The 23,576-nt window shown below is 41.3% G+C and overlaps 4 protein-coding genes and 1 long non-coding RNA gene across 8 annotated transcripts; 3 read left to right on the top strand and 2 right to left on the bottom strand.

Annotated features, from left to right (window-relative positions):
• Window positions 1–1,767: 1,767 nt before the first annotated feature.
• LOC146548413 (pro-opiomelanocortin-like) lies at window positions 1,768–4,032 on the bottom strand. The gene is made up of 3 exons (XM_085261468.1): window positions 3,987–4,032; window positions 3,067–3,197; window positions 1,768–2,561 (listed from the first exon to the last, which is right to left on the bottom strand). Exons 2-3 carry the CDS (start codon window positions 3,181–3,183, stop codon window positions 2,028–2,030), a joined length of 651 nt encoding a protein of 216 aa, XP_085117594.1. The 5' UTR covers window positions 3,184–3,197; window positions 3,987–4,032; the 3' UTR covers window positions 1,768–2,027.
• Window positions 4,033–5,670: 1,638 nt separating this feature from the next.
• Window positions 5,671–8,444, top strand: LOC146548412 (uncharacterized). Its single transcript, XR_014890451.1, has 3 exons — window positions 5,671–5,728; window positions 6,829–6,891; window positions 8,332–8,444. It is a non-coding gene; the product is annotated as an uncharacterized LOC146548412 (long non-coding RNA).
• Window positions 8,445–12,271: 3,827 nt separating this feature from the next.
• On the top strand, window positions 12,272–14,240 carry LOC146548411 (uncharacterized). Its single transcript, XM_085262424.1, has 4 exons — window positions 12,272–12,648; window positions 12,790–13,041; window positions 13,610–13,699; window positions 13,873–14,240. Exons 1-4 carry the CDS (start codon window positions 12,519–12,521, stop codon window positions 14,130–14,132), a joined length of 732 nt encoding a protein of 243 aa, XP_085118550.1. The 5' UTR covers window positions 12,272–12,518; the 3' UTR covers window positions 14,133–14,240.
• Window positions 14,241–14,340: 100 nt separating this feature from the next.
• Window positions 14,341–16,195, bottom strand: LOC146548410 (uncharacterized). Its single transcript, XM_085263344.1, has 3 exons — window positions 15,702–16,195; window positions 15,221–15,227; window positions 14,341–15,104 (listed from the first exon to the last, which is right to left on the bottom strand). The coding sequence occupies exons 1-3, from the start codon at window positions 16,056–16,058 to the stop codon at window positions 14,860–14,862; spliced, it is 609 nt and encodes a 202-aa protein (XP_085119470.1). The 5' UTR covers window positions 16,059–16,195; the 3' UTR covers window positions 14,341–14,859.
• A 1,177-nt stretch (window positions 16,196–17,372) lies between these two features.
• On the top strand, window positions 17,373–23,506 carry LOC146548409 (angiopoietin-4-like). 4 transcript variants are annotated; one of them, XM_085262690.1, is made up of 7 exons: window positions 17,373–17,513; window positions 18,993–19,798; window positions 20,926–21,121; window positions 21,205–21,351; window positions 21,441–21,657; window positions 22,702–22,897; window positions 23,026–23,506. In XM_085262690.1, the coding sequence occupies exons 2-7, from the start codon at window positions 19,166–19,168 to the stop codon at window positions 23,170–23,172; spliced, it is 1,536 nt and encodes a 511-aa protein (XP_085118816.1). In that variant the 5' UTR covers window positions 17,373–17,513; window positions 18,993–19,165; the 3' UTR covers window positions 23,173–23,506. The 4 variants fall into 4 exon arrangements, with proteins under 4 accessions (XP_085118816.1, XP_085118815.1, XP_085118813.1 ...); XM_085262689.1 differs by having other exon boundaries at window positions 20,887–21,121; window positions 21,205–21,339; XM_085262687.1 differs by having other exon boundaries at window positions 20,887–21,121.
• Window positions 23,507–23,576: the final 70 nt, after the last annotated feature.

Genomic DNA, 23,576 nt, shown 5'->3' with positions numbered 1-23,576 from the left:
ATTTTTCAGATAGTAAGAAAATATCATTAGTTATTAATCTTTCATTTCTGTAATTTAATAATTAGAATTTGTGCACATTTGTCTATTTAAGAAAAAATTCTCCTATAATTGCTGATTATGCGTGGGTTAGAATAACACAATCTTTATGTAAATATACTAATAGATTTGCTGCAGACTAAAAGTAAGTGAAGGTACAACCCACTGGACCATATTCAACAGAGACACACTTCACATAGGATTCATTACGTCTGGCTAAAATTAATGTAAAGGATCACACTTAATGACCGTGGACTTATACTTTAGTATTCATAAATCAATGTAAAATGTGTTATTAGTTATTTATCTTAGGAGTCTGGAAATAAAGCGACTGGACCTCTGTAAGTTCTTGAGGATGTTTCATCCGAGAAGTTTCTTTGGTTCTAAAAGGCAAATGGTGGAAAGTCCCAGATTTTCCCTTAAGAGGGACATTGATCCACCATTGATTATGTGCCCCATCACACGAGCCAACCAAAATATGTTGAAGATCACAATGAATTAAATTTCCAGTTTTTCCTGTAATCCTAATTTCTCTAAATGTCTAAACGTCTTTCTGTAAAGACTGTTAACATAGGACTGAGTAAGGAGGGACTCTGTGACTCATCTGCTGCTCTAGTTTCTAGTCAGACGTTACCAGGACAGGACCCTTCATCCCTTAAAATGATGAAGCAAATCTGTCAGTTAAAACTCATTTTAAACTGAGCTAAGTCATAAATACAGTTATAGCCTTTGTATAAAACTAAAATGCTTGAAAATCAGAAGAAAACTCAGCAACCTTTGATGATTTTAATTCAAATTAAGATAAATACCTCTGGCTGCGTAGACAATGCTCATGTTGCAGGAGTAATGTCCTTGGTTTGACTCTATGCTTTTTTCTTGAAGCTTCTTTATTGAGCTCGACTTCTGTGAAATGTGTCACATGTAAAGCACTTAATTTATTAATAAACTACAATAAACCTTTCAATTGATCAGCCGTGGACGTGTCTGTAAAGCTGTATAGCAGTGCTGCTCTCTGGTGGCCTGTGTGTGGTATTACACACACGTGCTGATCAGCTGTTACTGAAGCACTCACTATAATCAGTTATTCATCATATGGCTATGATGTAAATGCGTGAGGAATAATCTTTATTATATAGTTTTTATAAATTGTATTTTTCTTTGAATCAGATAGAAAAACAACATGCATTGTATTTTTTGCTTGCAAATATCTTTATGTTTTTATGCGATTTACAGGGTTTTTTGCATTATATGAAACATTTCTTCTCACCCACTCTCTCTCGCTCATCTTCTTTCTGTGTTTCTTTCTCATTTCTGGCACAAAGATGACAAAGATTTAAAAAAAATAATACTAATAATAATCCTTTTTATTACTTGCATCTCACTGAGCGAGCTGTTAGCTTCCATTGGACGTTATCTGTCACAATAAAACTAAATCTGTACTTTTGTTTTGGGGGATTATAATGACAGCAGTGTAATGACCTCAATGAAAGTTCTGACTCTTCTGAAGCATCGAGAACTCTGTGTTAGGTCCAGTATATCAGTCTGGGAGGCAGGGACTTACAAACATGATGGGAAAGATACTGTTCCTTGTTTACCCCTGAATAAGACAGCATTATTAACCTGAGTGACATGAGACCACTCTCTTTCCCTTTGTTCTTTTCTCTCCTCGTTGGTTATTCAGCTCAAACAAATGGAAAGCAGCCCCAACGTTGTTTTGTACAGAAAGGCTGATTGGATCTGGTAATATTTGGTGGTTACCGTGTTTTGAATCAAAATATCCAAAAACTTGGAAAACTGGGGTATTCAAATAATTTCATATTTCCTGCTCATGGACGTATTACATCATGCGGCACTCATGGATTAATAACCCTGTCATAATGTGGCAATGACAAAAACACATCTTGTATTTAGTCACAGGACTTGTTTGCAGTTGTGAATAAAACTTTTCTGTCTGCTCGTCTTCTCTCCATCCCTCCCTCTGTTCTCCCTCCTCACTGCTCCCTCTTCTCCTCCTGGGCTTCTTTGTTGATGACGTTTTTGAAGAGCGTGATCAGCGGCCTCTGGCTGCGCTCGTCCCAGCTCTTCATGAACCCGCCGTAACGCTTGCTTGCCGGCAGGCCGCCCCAGCGAAAGTGCTTCATCTTGTACATTTCATCTTTTTTCTCATGGCTGTCATCTGGCACCTCCTCCTGGCCCCCCTCTGCTAACTTCCCCTCGTTATCGTCCATCGTCATCATCTCACCAGCGAGCTCCCGCTTTTTCATCTCACCGGGGAAAAGCTCCGCCGACTCCTCCTCCAGACCGTTGGTGGTATAGATTTTAATCGGGCGGCGTTTTCGCCCAACAGGCTTCCCCCAGCGGAAATGCTCCATGGAGTAGGAGCGTTTGGCCTGAGGAGAGGAGAAGAAGGGCGGAGGGAAAGGTAAAAGAGAAAGAGGGCCCGATGGGGGAGGAGGCTGCAGGTGGGCATCACCAGGGATGATGGGCTTCTCGTTGTTTTCATAGTGGCAAAGCTGAATACACTCCTGCAGGACAAAACGTGCAAACCATCAAAGGCTATCATCTGACCAAATTTTAGATGATAACGTTTTCCCATAATTCCCTTTGCTCCAATCTCAAATGATGGGAGTTCAGGCGTCCCAGGCTGAAAACCCACCCATGCTGAGTCTACCAGTGAAACCCAGTAAATGACTTCACAGTGACTCATCTCATATATACAGTCCATCATGATGCTGCATCAAATTAATGATTTGTTTGTGGCCTTGAATTTATGGTCTTCTGTCCCTCGTTTTCTGTCATTTCTATAACATTTTACATCAAGAGGTCAGTTATCAATCAGAAACGCTGAATGGTGGAATCACCTCTGTAATTCTACTTGGTCAGCAGCACTGACAAATCTGTCTGTATGCAACCTTGGGCCCTTAAAATCATCTGTGCACGGTAAACTTCTCACTTCTCACTATTTATCCTCAGCTCTTCTTGGCCTGCAGTTTCACAGCTTTGGTTCAGCCTCAGTGTGTGTGCGTTTACCATCATGCTCCTCTCTGAGTTGACCTCCTGACAGACGGGATGGTCCCAGCATTGACTTTCAGCTCCTCTGGCCACGTCCACTACTATTACAGCCACCAATAGCAACACAGGACACATTCTCTGTGCATCTGCTGTTGAAATACACAGTACAAGACAACCACAGTTACAGTCAGGTTAAGTTCATCCTGGCTTTAAATCAGTGTCTTCTTCCAAAATGCACTCTGATAAGATAAGATGAGATAAGATAAGATAAGATAAGATAAGATAATTGTAATTAAACAATAGGTTAGGTTAAGAGGTCAAAAGGTAAGACATTTATAGTGCAAAAATCAAATTATTCTCAAATTTCTTTCGATATATTCACCAATATTCTAGTTTCTAAACTCTACAGAGTTATATATATATAGTCCCATATTTCCACAGGGAGACAGAATGAAAACACACATGAACAAAATTTCACATGACAGAAGTAAGAAGTAAATGTCAAAAAATGGAATGAAAATGCGAATCAGGCATAAAATAATTTTTTAAATGGCACATTTTGTTCATGTTGTCTTCTATCAAAAGCTTGCGACATGTGTCATTGCACTGCTGTATTTATACGCAGTATGCATTCCTAAACATTACATTTATACCAATCAAACATCAGAGAAACCACTTTTTCACTTTTTTATGTTAAGTTAAAGCATTTTTTTAAAATAAAATACAAAATTAAGAATATATGCAACAGAGTAACAAAGTACAATTCTCTCAAACATTCACATCACTGTAAAATGCTGAAATTTTTAATATAAAATTATCTTCATTACATATAAACAATCTGTTCTGTTGCTTTTGCTTTAGCTGTTATATCTTAGAATATTAAAATAAATAAAAGACTATAAAGTAAATAAATAACAACACATAATGAAGACACTCACCACCTGCCCTCTGACTCTCTGTCTGATGCAGTTTGTTGTTTAGCAGTGAAACAGATTTCTGCTGTTCTGTTCCTCTGATGCACTGACTGATTTTATACTCTGTCACCAAAGCACAAACATACCAATGATGACGTTCTTACTTCCTCCCATCGCTCGACCCCTCCAAACAGGGACACTCATCGTTCTTTCGCTCAAGCTCGCAGGGCTAAACTTTCTTGGAAAAGCAGTCGGACATTATTTATATATTTTTTAAATGTCTGACAGGTCACATCTAAAATCCCACAGAAATATCTCTGAATCTCTCACAACTAACAGGTTTGTCTGTGATTGCTGAAAAAAATATATGTTTATTTAAAAGCCTGATTTAAGGACTTTTAAAAGACTTGGGGACTTTTGTGGACATTTTTGTTTTCTTTTTTAATGAAGCTGTAAAACGTCCTTTTGTTGGGTTGTGTGCATATTAAAATAACTAGTTTTTAATATTTTAATTGTAACATCTTGCATCCTCTGTAAGAACTTCATAGTCAGCGTTTGGCTTTGTGGGTCAGTCATGTTTGACAAAAACAACCATCAGATGTACTGAAGTCCTGTGTTGACACTCGTGATGTTCAGACCACGAAGCCTGTCCTGACTCTGCTTCAAAGTTACTTCCCCACAGTAAACACGTTGCCATATTCACGCTTCATCCGCCTTCCACAATCTTTATATCCGTTCCTGCATGATGCAATATTGATCAGCATAGAGGTTAACTTAGTGGCGCACAGAACTGCACAGCAAAAACAGTCTACATCTCTCTCCCTCTGTGAAGCTGTGCACGAGGTGTCTCCAGTGTGATTGTGTGTTCATTTGCAAGTGTAGCTGCAGCTTGTGATGGATTGACCCAGAGCAGAGGATTCAGTCACACTGCTATTCCAACCAATCACACCGTCACCCCCCTGTAGGATTTGCAGTGAACTTGTTCTTTCTGAAGGAGTCTGAAGAGTGTGTCACGTTCCTGGTCTTTTGACCCAGCGTTTTGAGTTTTCGTTCATTTGGATGTTATGTTTTAGTTCTTTAGGGTAGCTAAGTTCATTTGTTTATTAGTTTCTCTTTGTGTTTTCTACCCCTGTATTTAAGTTTCCCTCTCCCTGTTTCATGCTGCTTATGTTGTCAAGTTTATATTGTCTTGTCTGCGTCTCATGTTTCCTGTTTTATTTTGAAGGTCTGTCATCATCATCATCATCATCAACTTTATTTATAAAGCACTTTAAAACAACCACAGCTGACACAAAGTGCTGTTCATTGGAACTGTAAAATAAAATTACATGAGATATAAGTAAAAACCAAATAAAAGAAGAGTGAAATCACTAATTAAATAACTACTTCAATTAAAAGAGAAACTAAGTCTCACTGAGGTTAAAAGCCAAGGAATAAAAGTGGGTTTTAAGACGTGATTTAAAAGTGGACAGTGAAGGCGCCTCTCTAACGTGCATGGGCAAATTATTACATAATTTAGGAGCCCCGCCCCCTCTGAGCTTCCTCCTGGATCTCGGTCTGTGTCCTATGTCAGTGTAGTCAGCTTTGCTTCCTTTGTCTCGTTATGTCAGAATAGTGTCAGCTGTTTCCCCATGTGTTTCCACTTCCCCTAATCACCCTTGTGTGTATTTAGTCTGTGTGTTTCTGTTCATTCTTTGTCAGGTCGTCTGCTGTTCCACGTCACGTCTCCAGGATTTTCCATGTTTAGGTTTTTTGCACCGTTCAAGGTTTTGTTCTTTGCCTTTTGTGTTTATCATTTTGTTTTCCCAGTTTAGTTCTAGCTAAGTTGTTTCTTGTGTGCATCTGCCTTTTGTTTTTGTACTTTATCAGCCGTATTAAACGGCTCGCTTATTGTTAATACTCAAGCTTTGGTCCAAGTTCCTTCATGTCTGCACTTTGGGTCCACTCTTCACAATACATGCAGTCTGCCTCTGCCAGACTGTGACAGAGTGAGAAATGGTCTGATTGGCTAACGTTAGATGGAGGGACTCTTTCTTTTTTTTTTTTTTTTTTTTTTTTTTTCCTCCCTGTTTTGTTTTGTTTTGTTTACTTGTTTCTTGGAGTAATGTGGTTATTATTTTTGACACTGATGTTTGTTTGTGGGTTTCCTCTTACTGCTGTATTATTATTTATTTGTTACATTTATTTATTATTAAGGTCATATGTATTTTTATCTGGGATACTTGTTTTGCAAGCTAGTCATAAGTCATATGCAGTTAAGCAGATGTGCTGTTGGACGGTTATTGTTTAGGTATTGTTGTATAAATCTCTTTATCATCACACCAGCTGGTTATTTTAATTACTTACTATATAATGTTGATATTAATATTTGCATCCAAAGTAGAAAGTAACATAGTTAAATTTAGTACAAATACATTGGACCTGTGAGCATACTCATCGTAGTATTATAATGTGTTCATGTTATGACATCAGACCAGCAGAAAACTGATAATGAGCTGTTTCCATCTGTGCCTGTTTGTACGTTTTCAATGGCACTTCTCTAATTATCAGTTTGTAAGACTACACAAAAATTACCAGGAAAATTTTAATGAAATTTGCTGCAGGAATGGAGCATCTGCAAAAGAAGAATCCATTAAATGTCTTTCTTTATTTTAAAAAGCAACGAGCAATGGCCTCGGTAGACGATTCGCTCCCGAGTGGCCGTCTCCTTTTAGACTGTTATCGACAGATTTGTGTGCAGTGCCCATCAGACAAACAGACTTGATGTTCTCAGACTATAAAGTCAGAAAAATCAGTGAAGATAAATACACCGTGGCAAATCCCCACACTGCTGACGCTGATGTTGTTGTGTTGTAAATATCTGCAGCATATTAGCCGATTAGCACCGGACTGACATGTTCAAACAAAGAGGAAGAGGAGGGTCAAATGTGTGAGTAAGAGTTTGGACTTCTACACAAACATTCACATCTTTTTGTTGTCTGAGTCCACAATGTATGACTACAAAGGTAAAGTTTTGATTAAGTCTCAGGTGATTTAACTAATTCTATTGTAATGATGACCCTGATGGAGACGGGTGCTGGTAATACCATGGGAAAGGTGAAGGAACCATGGCTTTAACCTCCTTACCTTCCTCCGCTTCTCCCAAAAACTCACCAGGAACGTCTCTTTATGAATACTGAGCTCTGACATTTATCACCTTTACATTTTAACATCCATCAAGTCACCTGTTACGGTTCGGCGTTGGCAGTGTTTTGTTTTGGCGTGACTGTTATGTGTTTCCTGTTTTACTTTGAAAGTCTGTGTTATCTTAGTGTTCAGTTTACGTTTCCTTGTCTCGTCAGGTCTGATTTGCCCCAGCTGTGTTTCCCTCCTGTGGTCCATTCCCTAATTGCTCCTTCTATGTATTTAAGCCCTGTGTTTCTGTATGTCATGGTCGCGATCTTCCCCCGTGTTGTAAATAGTTTGGCGCCTTGTGTTTGGTGATGTAAATAAATGTCGTATCTTGCTTTAAATGTCGTTTTGGGATTATTTTTGTGGAAGCCCGTATTAGTTTTTTCTCGTGTGTTTTTGCCTTATTTTTACTTTTTTCGTGTTGCACTCCGGTTGCCTAGGCCGGGGTGTAACACACCAGAGACTCATTTAAAGTTAGGGTTTGGCTTGCACCCACACCTTACTTTAAGTATTTAGATACATAAAACAGTTCACTACAACTCTAAATAAATATGAGGGAGTTCATTTGAAAGATAACATCTATTTTCTGAAAACTAGACTAGTTAACTTGCAGCTAAGAATTCAGTTAGACAACACTTTGTCTTTATCTTTGATTTGAGTTGGACTCACGTGGTCTTAAGTCCTGAGAGCAAGCTACCTGCAGGGGGAACCGTAGGGGTTCTGGTTTTGGATCCAGATGTTTCATTTTGTGCCTGTTTAACATCCCGGTCTTCTATTTGGTTCTTAGTTTTGTTATTGTTGAAACTTATTTAGTTACGTTTCTGCTGTTAGTATCCTGTTTAAGGCTTCATCTGTTTACCATCTGAGTCTTCTCCTTGTGTCACATTGTGTCAGATCTGTATGTTAGTCTGTCATATCAGTTTACTCACTTCCTGCTTTATTTTGATAGTCATCTGTCTTTGCTTTCATGTTTTACTTTTCTTCTGTTGCTTGTTATTCTGATTTAGTTCAGTTCTGTCCCCGAGGTGTCTCCTTTCTGCTCCAATCACCCTTCTGTATATATTAGCTGAGTGTCCCCTTGTGCTTTGTGCCTCTTATTTCCCAGGAGGGTCCTTGAACTTGCATTTATTGTCCTGCCCTGTTTGATTTTGATTTTTAATTTTCATTTGTTTGTTTGTTTGTTTTTTGTTTTATCAAGTGAGTTCAACATTAGTCCACATCCTGCATTCCACACAAACACCATTTGACCACAGACCGTGGCAGTCTGATTCCTGGCTTCAAAAGCAGGTTTGTAGTCTAAACGACAGAAACTGAAATCATTAATAAATGTTTGTGTAAACAGCCTCTAGCATTGTGAGTGATGGTATCACTAATTCCAGGAAATGTTGCATGTTTCATTAGTTTTTCTGAATTGCTAAAACACATTTCCTAAAATCTCATCTCTTTGTCCCAAAACACTAAACACAAACTGTAAAATTCAAGCTACACACACAAAACCTTCAACTTGTCTTGCAAAACCAAACATTTGACCCAAAACTACTTTAACTTTTATCAAAATCAACCACTACTGTCAAAAGCCACACAAAACCAGCCAATGTGCAAACAGAAATAAATACAAAACGCTGTGGGATAGCTGGAAAATAATCATCATCTATTCATTCATTTATTCTTGCACTCACATTTTAACAAAAAAAACTGCAATAAAAAAGTTACATATACATAAAAATATATATTTTTACAGCATATTCAGATAATTTAATCTGCCTCAGCATCTCTGTGCTGGGTCAGGCCACACGACTTCATCCACATCATATGTTATGGTCTCCCTTGCGATGCAACAAGGAAAGCATCCTTTAGCATGCCCAATCCAGCCCTGGCAAGATTCCCATCTCACCATGCTCCATTCATTGCTTGAAGTAGATTTTCCTTTGTGTGAGGGTTTCGTCGTATACAGTGGGGCAAAAAAGTATTTAGTCAGCCACCGATTGTGCAAGTTCCCCCACCTAAAATGATGACAGAGGTCAGTAATTTGCACCAGAGGTACACTTCAACTGTGAGAGACAGAATGTGAAAAAAAAATCCATGAATCCACATGGTAGGATTTGTAAAGAATTTATTGGTAAATCAGGGTGGAAAATAAGTATTTGGTCAATAACAAAAATACAACTCAATACTTTGTAACATAACCTTTGTTGGCAATAACAGAGGTCAAACGTTTACTATAGGTCTTTACCAGGTTTGCACACACAGTAGCTGGTATTTTGGCCCATTCCTCCATGCAGATCTTCTCGAGAGCAGTGATGTTTTGGGGCTGTCGCCGAGCAACACGGACTTTCAACTCCCGCCACAGATTTTCTATGGGGTTGAGGTCTGGAGACTGGCTAGGCCACTCCAGGACTTTCAAATGCTTCTTACGGAGCCACTCCTTTGTTGCCCAGGCGGTGTGTTTTGGATCATTGTCATGTTGGAAGACCCAGCCTCGTTTCATCTTCAAAGTTCTCACTGATGGAAGGAGGTTTTGGCTCAAAATCTCACGATACATGGCCCCATTCATTCTGTCCTTAACACGGATCAGTCGTCCTGTCCCCTTGGCAGAAAAACAGCCCCATAGCATGATGTTTCCACCCCCATGCTTCACAGTAGGTATGGTGTTCTTGGGATGCAACTCAGTATTCTTCTTCCTCCAAACACGACGAGTTGAGTTTATACCAAAAAGTTCTACTTTGGTTTCATCTGACCACATGACATTCTCCCAATCCTCTGCTGTATCATCCATGTGCTCTCTGGCAAACTTCAGACGGGCCTGGACATGCACTGGCTTCAGCAGCGGAACACGTCTGGCACTGCGGGATTTGATTCCCTGCCGTTGTAGTGTGTTACTGATGGTGACCTTTGTTACTTTGGTCCCAGCTCTCTGCAGGTCATTCACCAGGTCCCCCCGTGTGGTTCTGGGATCTTTGCTCACCGTTCTCATGATCATTTTGACCCCACGGGATGAGATCTTGCGTGGAGCCCCAGATCGAGGGAGATTATCAGTGGTCTTGTATGTCTTCCATTTTCTGATGATTGCTCCCACAGTTGATTTTTTCACACCAAGCTGCTTGCCTATTGTAGATTCACTCTTCCCAGTCTGGTGCAGGTCTACAATACTTTTCCTGGTGTCCTTCGAAAGCTCTTTGGTCTTGGCCATGGTGGAGTTTGGAGTCTGACTGTTTGAGGCTGTGGACAGGTGTCTTTCATACAGATGATGAGTTCAAACAGGTGCCATTCATACAGGTAACGAGTGGGGGACAGAAAAGCTTCTTACAGAAGACGTTACAGGTCTGTGAGAGCCAGAGATTTTCCATGTTTGAGGTGACCAAATACTTATTTTCCACCCTAATTTACGAATAAATTCTTTACAAATCCTACCATGTGGATTCATGGATTTTTTTTTTCACATTCTGTCTCTCACAGTTGAAGTGTACCTCTGGTGCAAATTACTGACCTCTGTCATCATTTTAAGTGGGGGAACTTGCACAATTGCTGGCTGACTAAATACTTTTTTGCCCCACTGTACTTTCCATCTCCATGCTGAGAAAAACTCCTTGATAGGGTTCAAAAGGGAGAGTATGGTGGAAGAAACAGATTGATAAAAATGCTCATTGTGAAACCAGTTGCATATTCTTGGACCTCGGTGAAAGCTCACGTTGTCTCAAATGATATGGGAAGCTCTGCCTGCTCGCGATCTCTCTACTCGAGCAAAGCATCCCGTAGACCCTCCAGGGATGTTGCTATAAGTTCGGTGTTGTACGGCCCAACAGTAACAGACTGTGGAGAACCCCATAGCTGCTGATGGCACCACAGATAGGTACGTTTCCACCACGCTGACCAGGCAGTTCAATAATGGCACGCTGACCTATGACATTGCAACCTTTTCTTCTCCTTTTTGCTAGATTCAACATGTATGTTGTCTTCTGTAATCCACTGCTGTATTTCATGCAGTCGAACTGCATTATTCTGACGGACCATATCCACAATAAGTGTCTCCTGGTGTTGTGAGCGCGTGCGTGTTCTTCCACCCTCATGTGGCCGTCTTTCAGTTCTAAACAAAATACTATTTAGTTACAAGTATATTTGTATGCATAGCACATGTATACATCATATTATTCATTTACAGAACTAAAGTTAGTTTGTTGTGTACAGAGAATCTTTGAGCTTGACTCAATGGTTAGGCCTCATGAATACATCTCCGTGGATGAAGCTGTATTCAATCGAGCAAAAAGCAGAAGAGGTTGCAACATGTGTTTTCAATTTTGAGTGGTAGTGTGTTAATGATGAAAACAGTGTTAGTTGTGTTTAACTTCTGTTGCCTGTGTGCACCATTCTGGGTACAAGTGCACCACACCGCTGAATGTGTTTTGTGTTTGAGAATGTGTTTAGAGTTTTGGTAAACGGGAGATTCAGATTTGCAAATGGTGTCCTCACCAGATGAATAGTGTTTAAGATTTTGGCAACTGTGAGGTTGATTTGACGAAAGAGTTTTCATAGTTGACAGATTCGTTTTTACAATGGGATTTAGTGTTTTAGCAATTCAGAAAAACTGTAAATCACACCACCCTCTAGTGGTTGCATGAATCATCCCAGAGGGAACGCCAGTCGTTTAGTGTTGGGAGGATGTCCAGGTGGATGAAGGGTAGAAAAAACCTCAACAAAAAAAAGAAAAAGAAAAGAAAAAACCTCAACACTAAACATCCAAAAGCAACTGTTGGTACTAATTAAATGTATACATTTTTTGTGTTTTTACTCACCATACTGCACTCTAACTCAGCACTTCAGCTGCTGTCATGACAGACGGAATAGCGTCACATTTATCAAAAATCATACAATATTTTGCTCATCTCTTCCTGTGCTAACCAAGTAGTTTCTGTATCTCTATGCAGCAATTAACAGTTAGTGAAAGCAAAGGAAGCACCACCCACACACCAACACCACCTGTTCTGAAGTGTTTGCTTATGGTTTGCTTAACGGTGTGTTCACACCGAACGCGATGGACGCGAATAGAGCGTCAGGTTTACATGTAAAGTCAATGGAAAGGCGCGATGACGCGCGATTGCGGGTCCCGCGAAAATTCGGAAGCAGATTTGCGTCGCGAAAACGCCAAAACGCGTGAAACGCGCGTCAGTGTAGCGCGTCAGGCGCGTTTGACGCGCGAATAAAACCACGCGCGTGAGTTTTTGTGTTGCACTTTGTGCATACGCGCGTTTCGCGTCTACCGCTCGAGTTGGAAAAATCTGAACTCCAGCGTCAAATCGCGCCGCGACAACCAATCAGGAGCCTGGTGACGTGGCTCTGACCTAGGTCAAAGGGGCAGATCCAGCCAAAGCCCTTCATTCTTCATTCAGTATGGAGGAAAAGCTGATCAGCGCCGTGGCTAACCACCCCGAGCTATATGATGCCAGCTCCTATTTCTACCGAGACAGGAATAAAAAGGACCTAGCTTGGAGACACATAAGTGAGGAGATCGGGCAACCTGGTAAGTTCATTCCTTCTTCTTTTTAATTTTCAGACTGACCCGATGAAGCCGTGCAAAAGCTAGCAAGCGCGCCTACTGTCCCGCGATTTTCCCACTGTTGTACAAATACCTTTCCGCTAACCAGATAATGCGTTTATTCAGAGGACATCTGCAGGAGAAAGTGGAAGAGCCTCAGGGACACATATAATAAGGAGAAGAGGTCAGAGAAGGAGAAGAGGAGTGGGTCTGCAGCAGGATCGGGGAGGAGATGGAAGTTCTTCGCGGTCATGGGGTTTCTGGACCCCTTCCTCACCCCGCGGGAGACCAGCGGAAATATGGTGCGGACCGTGGAGAACTTCTCCCCCGAGGACCAGGGACAGCCCGAAGAGGCAGCAGGGGAGTGTCAGTCAGAAGGTATGTTTACAATTAATTAATGTAGGCAGTTAATTTATGCGTGTTGTCATACAGGAATATATTTTGTTTATTAATAAACAGTATAAAGTAGTCCCGCTGTTCATCCGTCACTGCCTCGCCTTTTCGCTGATTTTTTTTATTGCACCGTACAGCTTTCAACGATGCGCATTGCATTCTGCAGCCCAAATGACAAATCTCCTCCGTGTCGTGTCTCCTGCGCTTGCCAAACTTATCATGTTTGGTTTTGATAACCATCACTTCAAATAGAAAAAAACAGCACAAAAACACTCATAACTATGACCCTCATTCGGAAATAGACACCTGCACCGGGAGCAAAAAAGGCGCACAAAAGTGGCGCCGCAGACGGAGAAAAAGCGCGGCATAATACTTTTACGTTTTAAAATCGACAAAGGTTTGCACTTTGAGAATCAACTTGTGAGAACTGTGACTACTGTTCATGTGCTGCAATAAATGGGAGACCACTGTATATAATAATAAGTATATAATAATATAATATTCTCTATGACTATTGTCTTCAACCTGTTAACATTTAATATTGTCTTGATAGAGTCAAGTTATCATGCAGCAGAGTCCTCCCCTGTTGCTTCTCCTGACTCCCCAGTCCCTGGTCCCTCCACTCCTGCTGCTGCACCCACAGGTATGAACATCAAGCACTGATAGCTTTTTACTTGCTTGGATTCCCTTGTGATCACCTTTACTAAATATCTACAACCAATCTGTTCATATCCTGTTTTTTTTTTCAATTTTGAAAATGACAATCTAGTAGCAGCCTTCTCATTTCTTTGTGGTGTTTTGTTCTGTTTTTTACAGGCCCACAGAGGAGGAGAGCTCGAAGGCGGTCGAGGGAAGGGTCCCAGGATGGTCCATCGGCGGTGGAGCTGGCTATCCTGGAGTCCCTAAAGAGGCCACGCCCGTCTGCAACAGAGTATTTCCTCCTCGGCCTTGTTCCTGCTCTGGAGAGCATGCCGCCTCAGACACGAGAATTCGTGAAATTCCAAATTCATAAATTAGTTTTTGACAACAGCACAGCTGTGCTAAATTTGGAAACATTGGACCCTAATGATCAGTAGTTTTCTGATGAGGCAGCAGCTCTCCAGGGCAGAAACAATGTTCTTATTCTTCTCCTCCTTCTCCCCTGAGGCTCTTCCACTCCAAGCTGGGTCCTTTTTATTCCTGTCTCTCTGTAAATAGTTAAATTTTATATATTTATGTTGAATCTTTTTATTACTGAATTTATATATTTTATCAAATAAACATTTATAATGACAAATGTCTCTGTTCTACTACACAGCAAATATTGGCACCCGACTTGACACAAGTAGAATTTATTTCATATTATACTAATGACAAAATATACTGATACAGTGGGATGCAAAAGTTTGGGCAACCTTGTTAATAGCCATCATTGTCCTGTACAAATCGTTATTTGTCACAATTTAAATTGTCAGTTAAATACATCATATAGGAGACACACACAGTGATATTTGAGAAGTGAAATGCAGTTCACTGGATTTACAGAAAGTGTGCAATAACTTTACACTAAATAAAGCAGGTGCATATATTGGCAACACATAAAAAGAGAAATAACATAAATATGTAGTGTATATCAATGTGTGTGTCTCCTATATGATATATGTAATTGACATTTTTTACTGTAACCGATTCATACAGGAAAATAATGACTATTAATAAGGTTGCTCAAACTTTTGCATCACACTGGTTATAGGAACATAGTGAAGACAAGTTACTTAAGAGAATAAAGAGAGGTTAGGTTATTTTGGAGTAGAGATCCATTTATTAAGAAAATTTTAAAAAGGAGAAAGTTCCCTTGTAGTTGTGGAACATGGATCCTGAGTTGGGGGGTGCCTTCGTCTGGACGTGCTTCCCATCCAGAGCTCCACAACAGAGGGGGAAGTTCCAGCGCTCCTGGAATCCCTCTGCGATGGACCGCCAGTCTTCAGTTGAAGGCACAGCCGTGAAATCGTCCACTAGACAGTCCCAGATGGCCGTCGCTACCTGGGGGATGATCTGGCTCACCATACCTATGACACCACAGCCATGCTATCATTCAACCACTGATAACAGCATAAATCGAATTAAATTAAATCGGGACTTGATGAGACCATCTGAGTATCACTAGAAATATTATAAACAGTACCAGTTTGCTATCGGTAAACACCGAGAGCATTCACTGTTAGCATAGCACATCCATGTTAGCAGTGTATAAACGATACACTGCTAACATGGATGTGCTATGCCATCAGTAAACGCCGACAGCATTCACTGTTAGCATAGCACATCCATGTTAGCAGTGTATACACGATACACTGCTAACATGGATGTGCTATGCCATCAGTAAACGCCGACAGCATTCACTGTTAGCATAGCACATCCATGTTAGCAGTGTATAAACGATAGTTTATACACGCCGACAGCATTCACTGTTATAGCACATCCATGTTAGCAGTGTATACACGATACACTGCTAACATGGATGTGCTATGCCATCAGTAAACACCGACAGCATTCACTGTTAGCATAGCACATCCATGTTAGCAGTGTATAAATGGCTGGTTTAGCATATATTAGCACAGGTATCAATAAAGGACTACCGTATTGACCACTTTTACTAACCTCAGGCAGACGGACAGGCGCTCTGCAGGTGGGATTGAGCGCCTGTAATTGGTGTCTAGGCGGGTGATTCTGGGACCGACACGGGAAAGCAGGTCCTCAAACTGGCCGGGTGACAGACGATGATATCGCTGGAATCTGCCGTCATCCAGGCGCAGCTCCTGGAGCAAATGGTGAAACTCACCAAACTGCTCACGCGCCTGGAGGACCTGATGGACCCAGGTACGGCGAGGACGTCTTTTACGCTGCTGCTCTGCTCTCCACAGTACATAGAGAAGGGAGACTCTCTCTTCAAGCGCTAGCTCGATAGCTGCCATCTTGCAAAACCAGGTCTGGCACAACTCCCTCCCACATTCCTCCCACATTTCCGGTTCACGCGCGTCAAAATATCATATTTTGACGCGCGATGGATTTTTCTTGGACACGCGTTGAGACGCGAATGTACACGCGTCAAATTAGGGGCGTTTGGGGCGTTTTATTCGCGTCCATCGCGTTCGGTGTGAACACACCGTAAGGCATCAACATCAAAGGAGCTTTTGTTCTCCCGTGATAACCCCTTACTCACAGTATTATCATAATACAACAGAGTTTTTAATCTTATCACTTGCAGCATGTCACATTATTTCAAATAACTTTTGTGTTGAAAGCAATTTAAGCATAAATCAAAGCTCTGAAAGTCAAACATAAATCTAAAGTCCGTTTTGAGAGCACCGTGACACCGGTGCTTTTTTCCAGTTCTTTCAGTTTCTCTAATGGAACAAACGGAGCAGCTTGTGGAGGTAAACGGTAAACAGAAACCCATTAAAGGCGGAAACAGCCTTGAACATTCAGTCCATTAAAAACTCTCAAGTATTCTTGGGGATAAAACGAAGAGCTAATGGTCTGATGGAAAAAGTAGTCAGTTGGACTCAAATTGAAGATAGTGACAGTATTAAAAAAGCCGGAAACTTCCAGTTGTTATATTCTGCCTCTGTGTGTGTGTGTGTGTGTGTGTGTGTGTGTGAGAGAGAGAGAGAGAGAGAGACAACACTCAACAAAGACAATAAATATACTGAAATTGGACAGTTTTAGAGATCTGGAATTAATATTCACAGTAAGAGCATTAGCAGAAAGACAGTCTTATAAATTATCAGGTAGTTTTATCATAATGTTAACATTTAAAAATGAAGCACAGCTGAATCTGACAGCTGAGTGAGTTTTAGAGGTATTTCAGATTGCTGTTACAATTACATCCGTCTGTAGCCTGTAGCAGCAACTCATTTGTGTCTCCATAGTGTGGTGATGTTTGCTTAACAACTGAAAGATCCCTTGTCCTGTCGCAGGAGGAAACACGAATCACTTTGAGGTGCCCAGAGTACAAAAAAATTCCAGTTGGTCAAAATCCCACAAGGTTTCAGATTTGTTTGATATTTAAACACATCAGTTCTTTAAATTATAAATTTTCTCAATAATATTTGTCACGTTTGCGTTATCCGTGGTCGAAAAAGCTTCACCTAAAATCAAAGATTTATACTGAATAGGGGACAAAATAAGTTCTGATCGGTAAAAGCACAAAAAAATTAATACACTTAAAGCAAAGAGTTAAAACACAAAGTCCTCTTTAGTTCACTGTAATGCAATTACTGTAACTTGTTGTCACATTACTCTAATCCCATTATATGTAATCTATTACTTTCCAGGCCACTGGCTGCCAATCTCATTAGAGGATTATAAGGATACGATGTCATACCCGGTGCTGAACAAACAGACACACATGCTGCTTCCTGGCTGTCCTGACACTTTTCCATTCAGCTGAATTCAGCACTGCGACATGGCAGCAGGTAGGAGAGTAGTTTTCATCTTAAATATAAAATGATCTGTAGTCAGCTCAGCAGGTTTAATCGTTTGGTGTACTGCTGTTACACTTTTATTACACATTATCTCAAACTTATCAGGTTTTCTTAGGAGGATTAGTTTTACCTGATTTAAATCTAAGAAAATCACTGCAAAAACCTGTTGAGGACAGACACTCAGAGTCGGCACTCATTCAGTTTTATTGTCAAAGCTACAAGATTCATTGTTCAGCGCAGTATGTTAATGAGTTTTCATCAACTTTTACTCCTCCTTTACAGTTTGACCATCTTCGGCACTGCAGTACTAATACAAGTTTTTTGTCTCTGATCTTTATAATTCCTACTTTATAAATAAAGCTAAACTTGTTTCTTATGCTACATAATTCAGTTTAGTATTTCTCTCATCTAGCTGACAACAGCTAACAGAAGTACCTGGTTTAGGTAAAGGGTGGAGCCTGGGTGAAGCATACAGACTGCATACATGAGGCCCACTTGACCACTTGTGCATTATCTGCACTATTCCTATAGGAGGTCATTATATAGGTTATATTAAAAAAGTTTGCAGATTGAGGCTATTTAACGTCTGCTCTGTTTGTGTTGGGGAATAACAACAAAAGGTCAGATTGTAGTTGTTGTGTGGAAAAGGCAACACTCTCAACTTGCCCCAAGACGTGTGCTTACATATACCTGGTACATTAAATGATATATGAGAATGTTTTTAGGCCAAAGTCCACCCATGTTTTAGGTGTAAAGGCTGCAGGAAGAGGCCTGCTGAAGGTAAAACATTCAAAATTAAACAAGCATCGTCATCTAGATGGAAAAAGCCTTTTTAAATTCTGAATATCCACCAAGCCTTCTCTCCGTTGTCCCACACACCATCAAACCATTTAACTCCTCGCTGGAGGGGAGAGGGAGGGGACACGGGGGGGAAAGAGGGCGGGAACAACTGAGCTGTAGTGCCTTTTTCACTGTGCAATATTTATGAGATTTTAAAATATCCAACAGTGCAATAGACACACAATAGTTGAAATGTGTAATTCCCTTGTATTCTTATTCCTGTTTATTCTATTTATCCCTATTATATACTCTGTATTTATATATATGTGTATATATGATTATTGCTGCTCACATTCTGCAACTTCTGTTGGTGCTGTGCTATTGGAAACTGAATTTCCTGGAGGAACCCACCCGAGGAATAAATAAAGTTTCATCTAATCTAAGATGCCTGTGAAATGTTATTTTGGCACAACAAAACAGAAATCTTAACAGACGAGCTGTAAGACTGATGTGAAGAAGTTCATTTGTTCCTGGATGGCTTTTGATTATGCACTGATTCAGTTCAAAACAGTGGCTCCACTCTAAACCACATTCATTGTTTTGGATCGGGTTCGCACATTCACAGAGACCTGGCTGGTGTGGCTCTGAGTTTAAAGGTCACAATACACCTTATTTTACTTTTTCTTTCAGATCTCCCACAGTTTTGGACCTAATGCCTACGTTTGGGTGAAATCTGGACCGCATCTTTCTGCGATGATGTCAGAGTCTGATCCTGACTCAGTAACTGAAACTGATTTTACCAGTAAACTGAATTTGTTTCGGATACAAGTGAACAGCCAGGAAGGGGGAGTCATTTGTTCAGAATGAAGCGGGTTGAAGTGTTAATATTTTATTTCTTACTGATTGTTTGGTGCGTCCGGCCTGTCGACAGTGACTTTCTGGTCTCAGATGTTACCCATGATGATGATGCCCACCCCAACACCCTCACAGAAACCGACGCCGATGCACTGGGCAGGAATATCCAAACAAACAGGGACATACGGGACACGAGCATGGAGACAAACTGGGACGAGCCAGATATGAGAAAGGACCACTATGAGGACGCTGACTGGCATCCTTTTACCTCCTTTACGGAAACGCTTACCGACCTGACCCCTGACGCCCCACTGGTGATACGCAATGACAACACTGGCGCTGAAGATAGCACCAACCAAACCTTCAACCAGACTATCAGCAATTCATCAGCGTCAGAGTGCGGTGAGTTCAGCAGTCAGCTGATGTCTAACGGACAATGCCGACTGACTGCAACACTTCCTCCTGTAGGAAATTCTCAAAAACGCTGCCCAGACATGTTCCGGTGTACAGACGACGTCTCCTATTGGCTCCATGAGAACGAAAACAGAAAGGAGCAGCTGGAAGAGCTGAAAGAGACGATGTCAGGGCTCCAGGAGGAGCTGAGGAACCACCGGCATCGAGTCAAGGCCCTGGAGATGCAGGTAGACTTCCTGCTGTCTACTCCACGTTCATGAGATGTCGTGTTGAACTTTGTAAAGAACAGATTTGTATTTTGAGACACGTGGGCTTAAAAAAAGAGTGTGATGTCATATCTCCAAAGCAAAGAAATAAATCCTGATTCAAGAAATCAGTTTGAGTGAAAAAAGTACAGTTAGTCTCTAGTAGTGTGATTACTTATAATTAGTGCTGAAGAAAAGAGAAAAATAAATCCTCCAAACACAGAGAAGAACAACATATGCACGATTAAAGTGAACAAAGTGAAACAGGAAACACATGTTTTAATCTTTGGAGTTTCAAAAATAAAATAAATTAAATAAAGTGAAATAAAAAAGATTTTTATCTAAATGGGTGGAGAACATTACTCATGCAGGGAAATACAACGCTCTCCTTTATCTCGCTATATCTCTCTGTCTTGACACTCACTAAGTCCTCATTAACCCTGAACGCTAACAGGATTAGCTGCAGGCCGGGATCCTACATTATTCTCAGTCTGCCCAACCCACAATGGATCCTTGCAGGCTTCTAAAACTAATAAATAATTAATTAGAACAAATAATATTATGTACCTATAAAACCAAGTTTCAACATTAAGTTCGGTCACAGAGGCATTTGGACATTACGTTTCTGCCAAACCTTCCTCCTCAGTCTAGAGCTCAGTAGCAGCTGAAGTGGTTAACTTTTTGTCTAAGGAAACATGTAGATATTAAACAGCAGTGGTCTGAGCACCGAGCCCTGTGGAACACCTGGTAAAACAGAGGTCAGCTGACAGGTGGAATTACTCTTTAAATTGTGTTACTGTTCATCTTAGAGATCAGCTGACCCCACTTTTATTAAGCAGAGGGCTATATTTAGTTACTGTTGTTCCCATTATAAAAACATTCACAATAAAATGATGGTACGTTGGCTTTTTATAACACACAAATGAAGCAAGCTGAAGTTGACTAAAAGGTAACTAGCTTCCTCCATCTCAGCTTCTTTTTACTTTCTATTTGCTTTTTTCAGGGATTTATTTGACTAACCTCACTATGACCACACAATAAGGTGAATCTTCTCTCATTGCACTGCTCAGGGTGAAGAAAGTGTTAACTTAAACTCAACCTTTCACCAGCGGTTGCGTTCTCTGGAGCGCCGTCACGCCGAGGCCGACACGCTGCTCCACGTGCACGCGGCGCTGCTGTACGAGCTGCAGGTGCAGCTCCGAAACCTGTCGGCAACCGCGCGCCACATGAGTCACAACACGGGCTGCAAGGTCAACGTGATCAGGACTGCGCCACCACTCGGCATGCGAGACACACTGCCGCCAGGTGCACCAGCAGCAAACACAGTGATGAATTATGGGATATTTGATGTTTCACAGTACATTTTAACTTTGTCCGTCTCCCTTCAGATGTACAGCCCCTGTCTTTCTGTCCATCAGACTGTGCGTCTCTGTATCACAACGGTGTCCGTCGTTCTGGTGTTTACACCATTGTCCTGTCACCAGGCACCGCCCGGCCGGTCTACTGCGACATGGAGACCGAGGGTGAGACAGCTGGTGTGTTAGTTCTTGCAATACTAGTGCCAGTAATGGAAACACTCAGATACTACACACACTTTACACAATTCTATGTGTGTGTGCACTAGGTGGAGGCTGGACAGTGTTGCAGCGGCGCCGTGATGGGTCAGTGAGCTTCAACCGTGGATGGTCTGAGTACCGTGATGGCTTTGGCGAGCCGCGAGGTGAACACTGGCTGGGGAACCAGCACCTGCACCGGCTGTCTAACCAGGGCCACTACAGCCTCCGCATTGACCTGCAGGACTGGAGCCACGCCCACAAACATGCTCTGTACCACACTTTCAGGTAAACAGACACAATAGAAGAATGAAAGGTGGTAAATGCACAGGAACTGGACAGTTACTTACTCAGTAAGAGAGATGCTCTTAACGATGGTTAATGAAGACCTGTGGTGAAGTCTGTCTGATTTTCACTGTCTTGTTGTTTTTAAACAGGAAGTGATGAAAACTGAAGAACTGAGGGATGCTCCATGCTCAAATAATAGGGACTTGCTGATGTCACTGCAGGCTCGCCCTAAAGCAAACCTGCCTTATACTCCTTTTCGGCACTAACGAGGAGCATCACTTACAAAAAAAAGATCCTACTGTATTCAATAAGAGCGGTTTATGATTTATGGTTTGGAGTCAGCGGCACTAACAAATAGGCAGGAGGCCGAGCTGGACGTAGGAGATATGAAGATCTTAAGATTTTCACTGGGAGTGACTTGGATGGACGGGATTAGAAATAAGTTCATCAGAAGGACAGGTCATGCTGAAGGGTTGGAGAAAAAGGTTGGAGTGGTGAGACTGAGATGGTTTGAGCCTGTGCAGAGGAGGAATAGAGAATATACTGGATGTTGAATATGGAGCTGCCAGGCAGGAGGAAAGGGGAAGCGCACAGAGGAGATGCACGAGTGTAGTGTTGGAGGATACTGGGGACAGGGTGAGATGGAGGCAGGTAGTCCGCTGTGGTTACCCCTAAAGAGCAGCTGAAAGAAGATTAAACAATACATAAAACCTCAAACTGAAAGTGCATGGTAGATCTGTTCTGTTATAGATTTCTACACACCCAGACACCTTTGTGCTGCCAGAAGAGACTGCCCCCTGCTGGTTAAAGAATGAAGGTGTACGTCCGCACTGGCTTCTCTTTGCAGACCCAGAACTATATTCAGAGCTGCATTTAACGAAAACTGTCACATGCAATAAAAACTGAAAAGGCACTAACGTTTCCACCTTGTGGTTTTCATCTACCTTATTATAAACAGTAGTAGCTGTTTGGCACAGTACAACAGGAGTAAATCATCAGCCAACCTTGAATAGTTTTGATTTGATCATTTTCCTCTCGCTGCAGAATCGAGGATGAGGACAACCAGTACCGCCTGCATGTGTCCGGTTTCAGCGGGACAGCGGAGGATTCGTTCGGCTGGTATCATGACCTGCAGGGTTTCAGCACACCAGACACGGGCAACATCTGTGCTGAGATCAGCCACGCTGGCTGGTGGTTCCACCAGTGTTTCTATGCTAACCTCAACGGTGTCTACTACAAGGTAAGTTCTAGTCTTACAAAGTTGTTTTTCTGCCAGAAATTGTGAGAATAACAGTAAATTTGTATGAAATAAAAGAAACAATGGTTTGATGGTAAAATTAGACTGATGCTTCCACGTGTCTCCATCAGGGGGGGCACTACTCTCTGAAAGCTCAGAACTTGCTGGGGCCAGATGGCATTGTTTGGTTCTCCTGGAAGGATTCAGACTTCTACTCTCTGAAGGCGGTCACCATGATGGCACGACCACATAACTTCAGGCCACGCCTGTCACCATAGAAACACTCTCAATGACACTCAAGGATTCTGCAGCAGCAGATTTTTGAAAACATTTTTCTAGAAAGTGACTGGTGATTCTGCACAGGCTGTTTTAAAAGTCATTGGCCACTGAAATGTAAGCTAATTCAGATATTTCTTCCAAACTAACTTCACAAATAATTGCCCAATGAGCAGCACTTGAGCTGAGCAACTAAGAGCTTCCAGAAGTAACTGTACCAGAATCAATTACGTACTGGAAATATTCCCCCAAAAATGCATCATTTCCTTCTGTATAACTTTTTGCTTTTTTTTTTTTTTTAAACATATATGATGAATAAAACTGATTATTTTTGAGCTGTTTGCAGGGATTTCTATCAATCATAAAATGCTTGCTTAAAGATTTTCTTAACCACACCAAGTGCCCT

Source organism: Mchenga conophoros, linkage group LG22 (assembly GCF_057382185.1).
Source record: "Mchenga conophoros isolate Kocher_MC1m ecotype Shallow Benthic linkage group LG22, M_conophoros_male_GT1.1, whole genome shotgun sequence".
NCBI lineage: Eukaryota > Metazoa > Chordata > Actinopteri > Cichliformes > Cichlidae > Mchenga > Mchenga conophoros.
The sequence above is the reverse complement of the archived record's forward strand: the minus strand, read 5'-3'. Positions and strand labels throughout refer to the sequence as shown.

Coding starts and splice junctions, on each gene's coding strand:
- LOC146548413 (XM_085261468.1), bottom strand. CDS start 3,183: ATGTGTCCTGTGTTGCTATTGGTGGCTGTAATAGTAGTGGACGTGGCC. Junction 2,562..3,066: donor ACTCAGAGAGGAGCATGATG/GTAAACGCACAC, acceptor TTTGTCCTGCAG/GAGTGTATTCAGCTTTGCCA.
- LOC146548411 (XM_085262424.1), top strand. CDS start 12,519: ATGGAGGAAAAGCTGATCAGCGCCGTGGCTAACCACCCCGAGCTATAT. Junction 12,649..12,789: donor TGAGGAGATCGGGCAACCTG/GTAAGTTCATTC, acceptor GCGTTTATTCAG/AGGACATCTGCAGGAGAAAG. Junction 13,042..13,609: donor AGGGGAGTGTCAGTCAGAAG/GTATGTTTACAA, acceptor TTGTCTTGATAG/AGTCAAGTTATCATGCAGCA.
- LOC146548410 (XM_085263344.1), bottom strand. CDS start 16,058: ATGTGGGAGGAATGTGGGAGGGAGTTGTGCCAGACCTGGTTTTGCAAG.
- LOC146548409 (XM_085262687.1), top strand. CDS start 19,166: ATGAAGCGGGTTGAAGTGTTAATATTTTATTTCTTACTGATTGTTTGG. Junction 21,122..21,204: donor GCGAGACACACTGCCGCCAG/GTGCACCAGCAG, acceptor GTCTCCCTTCAG/ATGTACAGCCCCTGTCTTTC. Junction 21,352..21,440: donor GACCGAGGGTGAGACAGCTG/GTGTGTTAGTTC, acceptor TGTGTGCACTAG/GTGGAGGCTGGACAGTGTTG.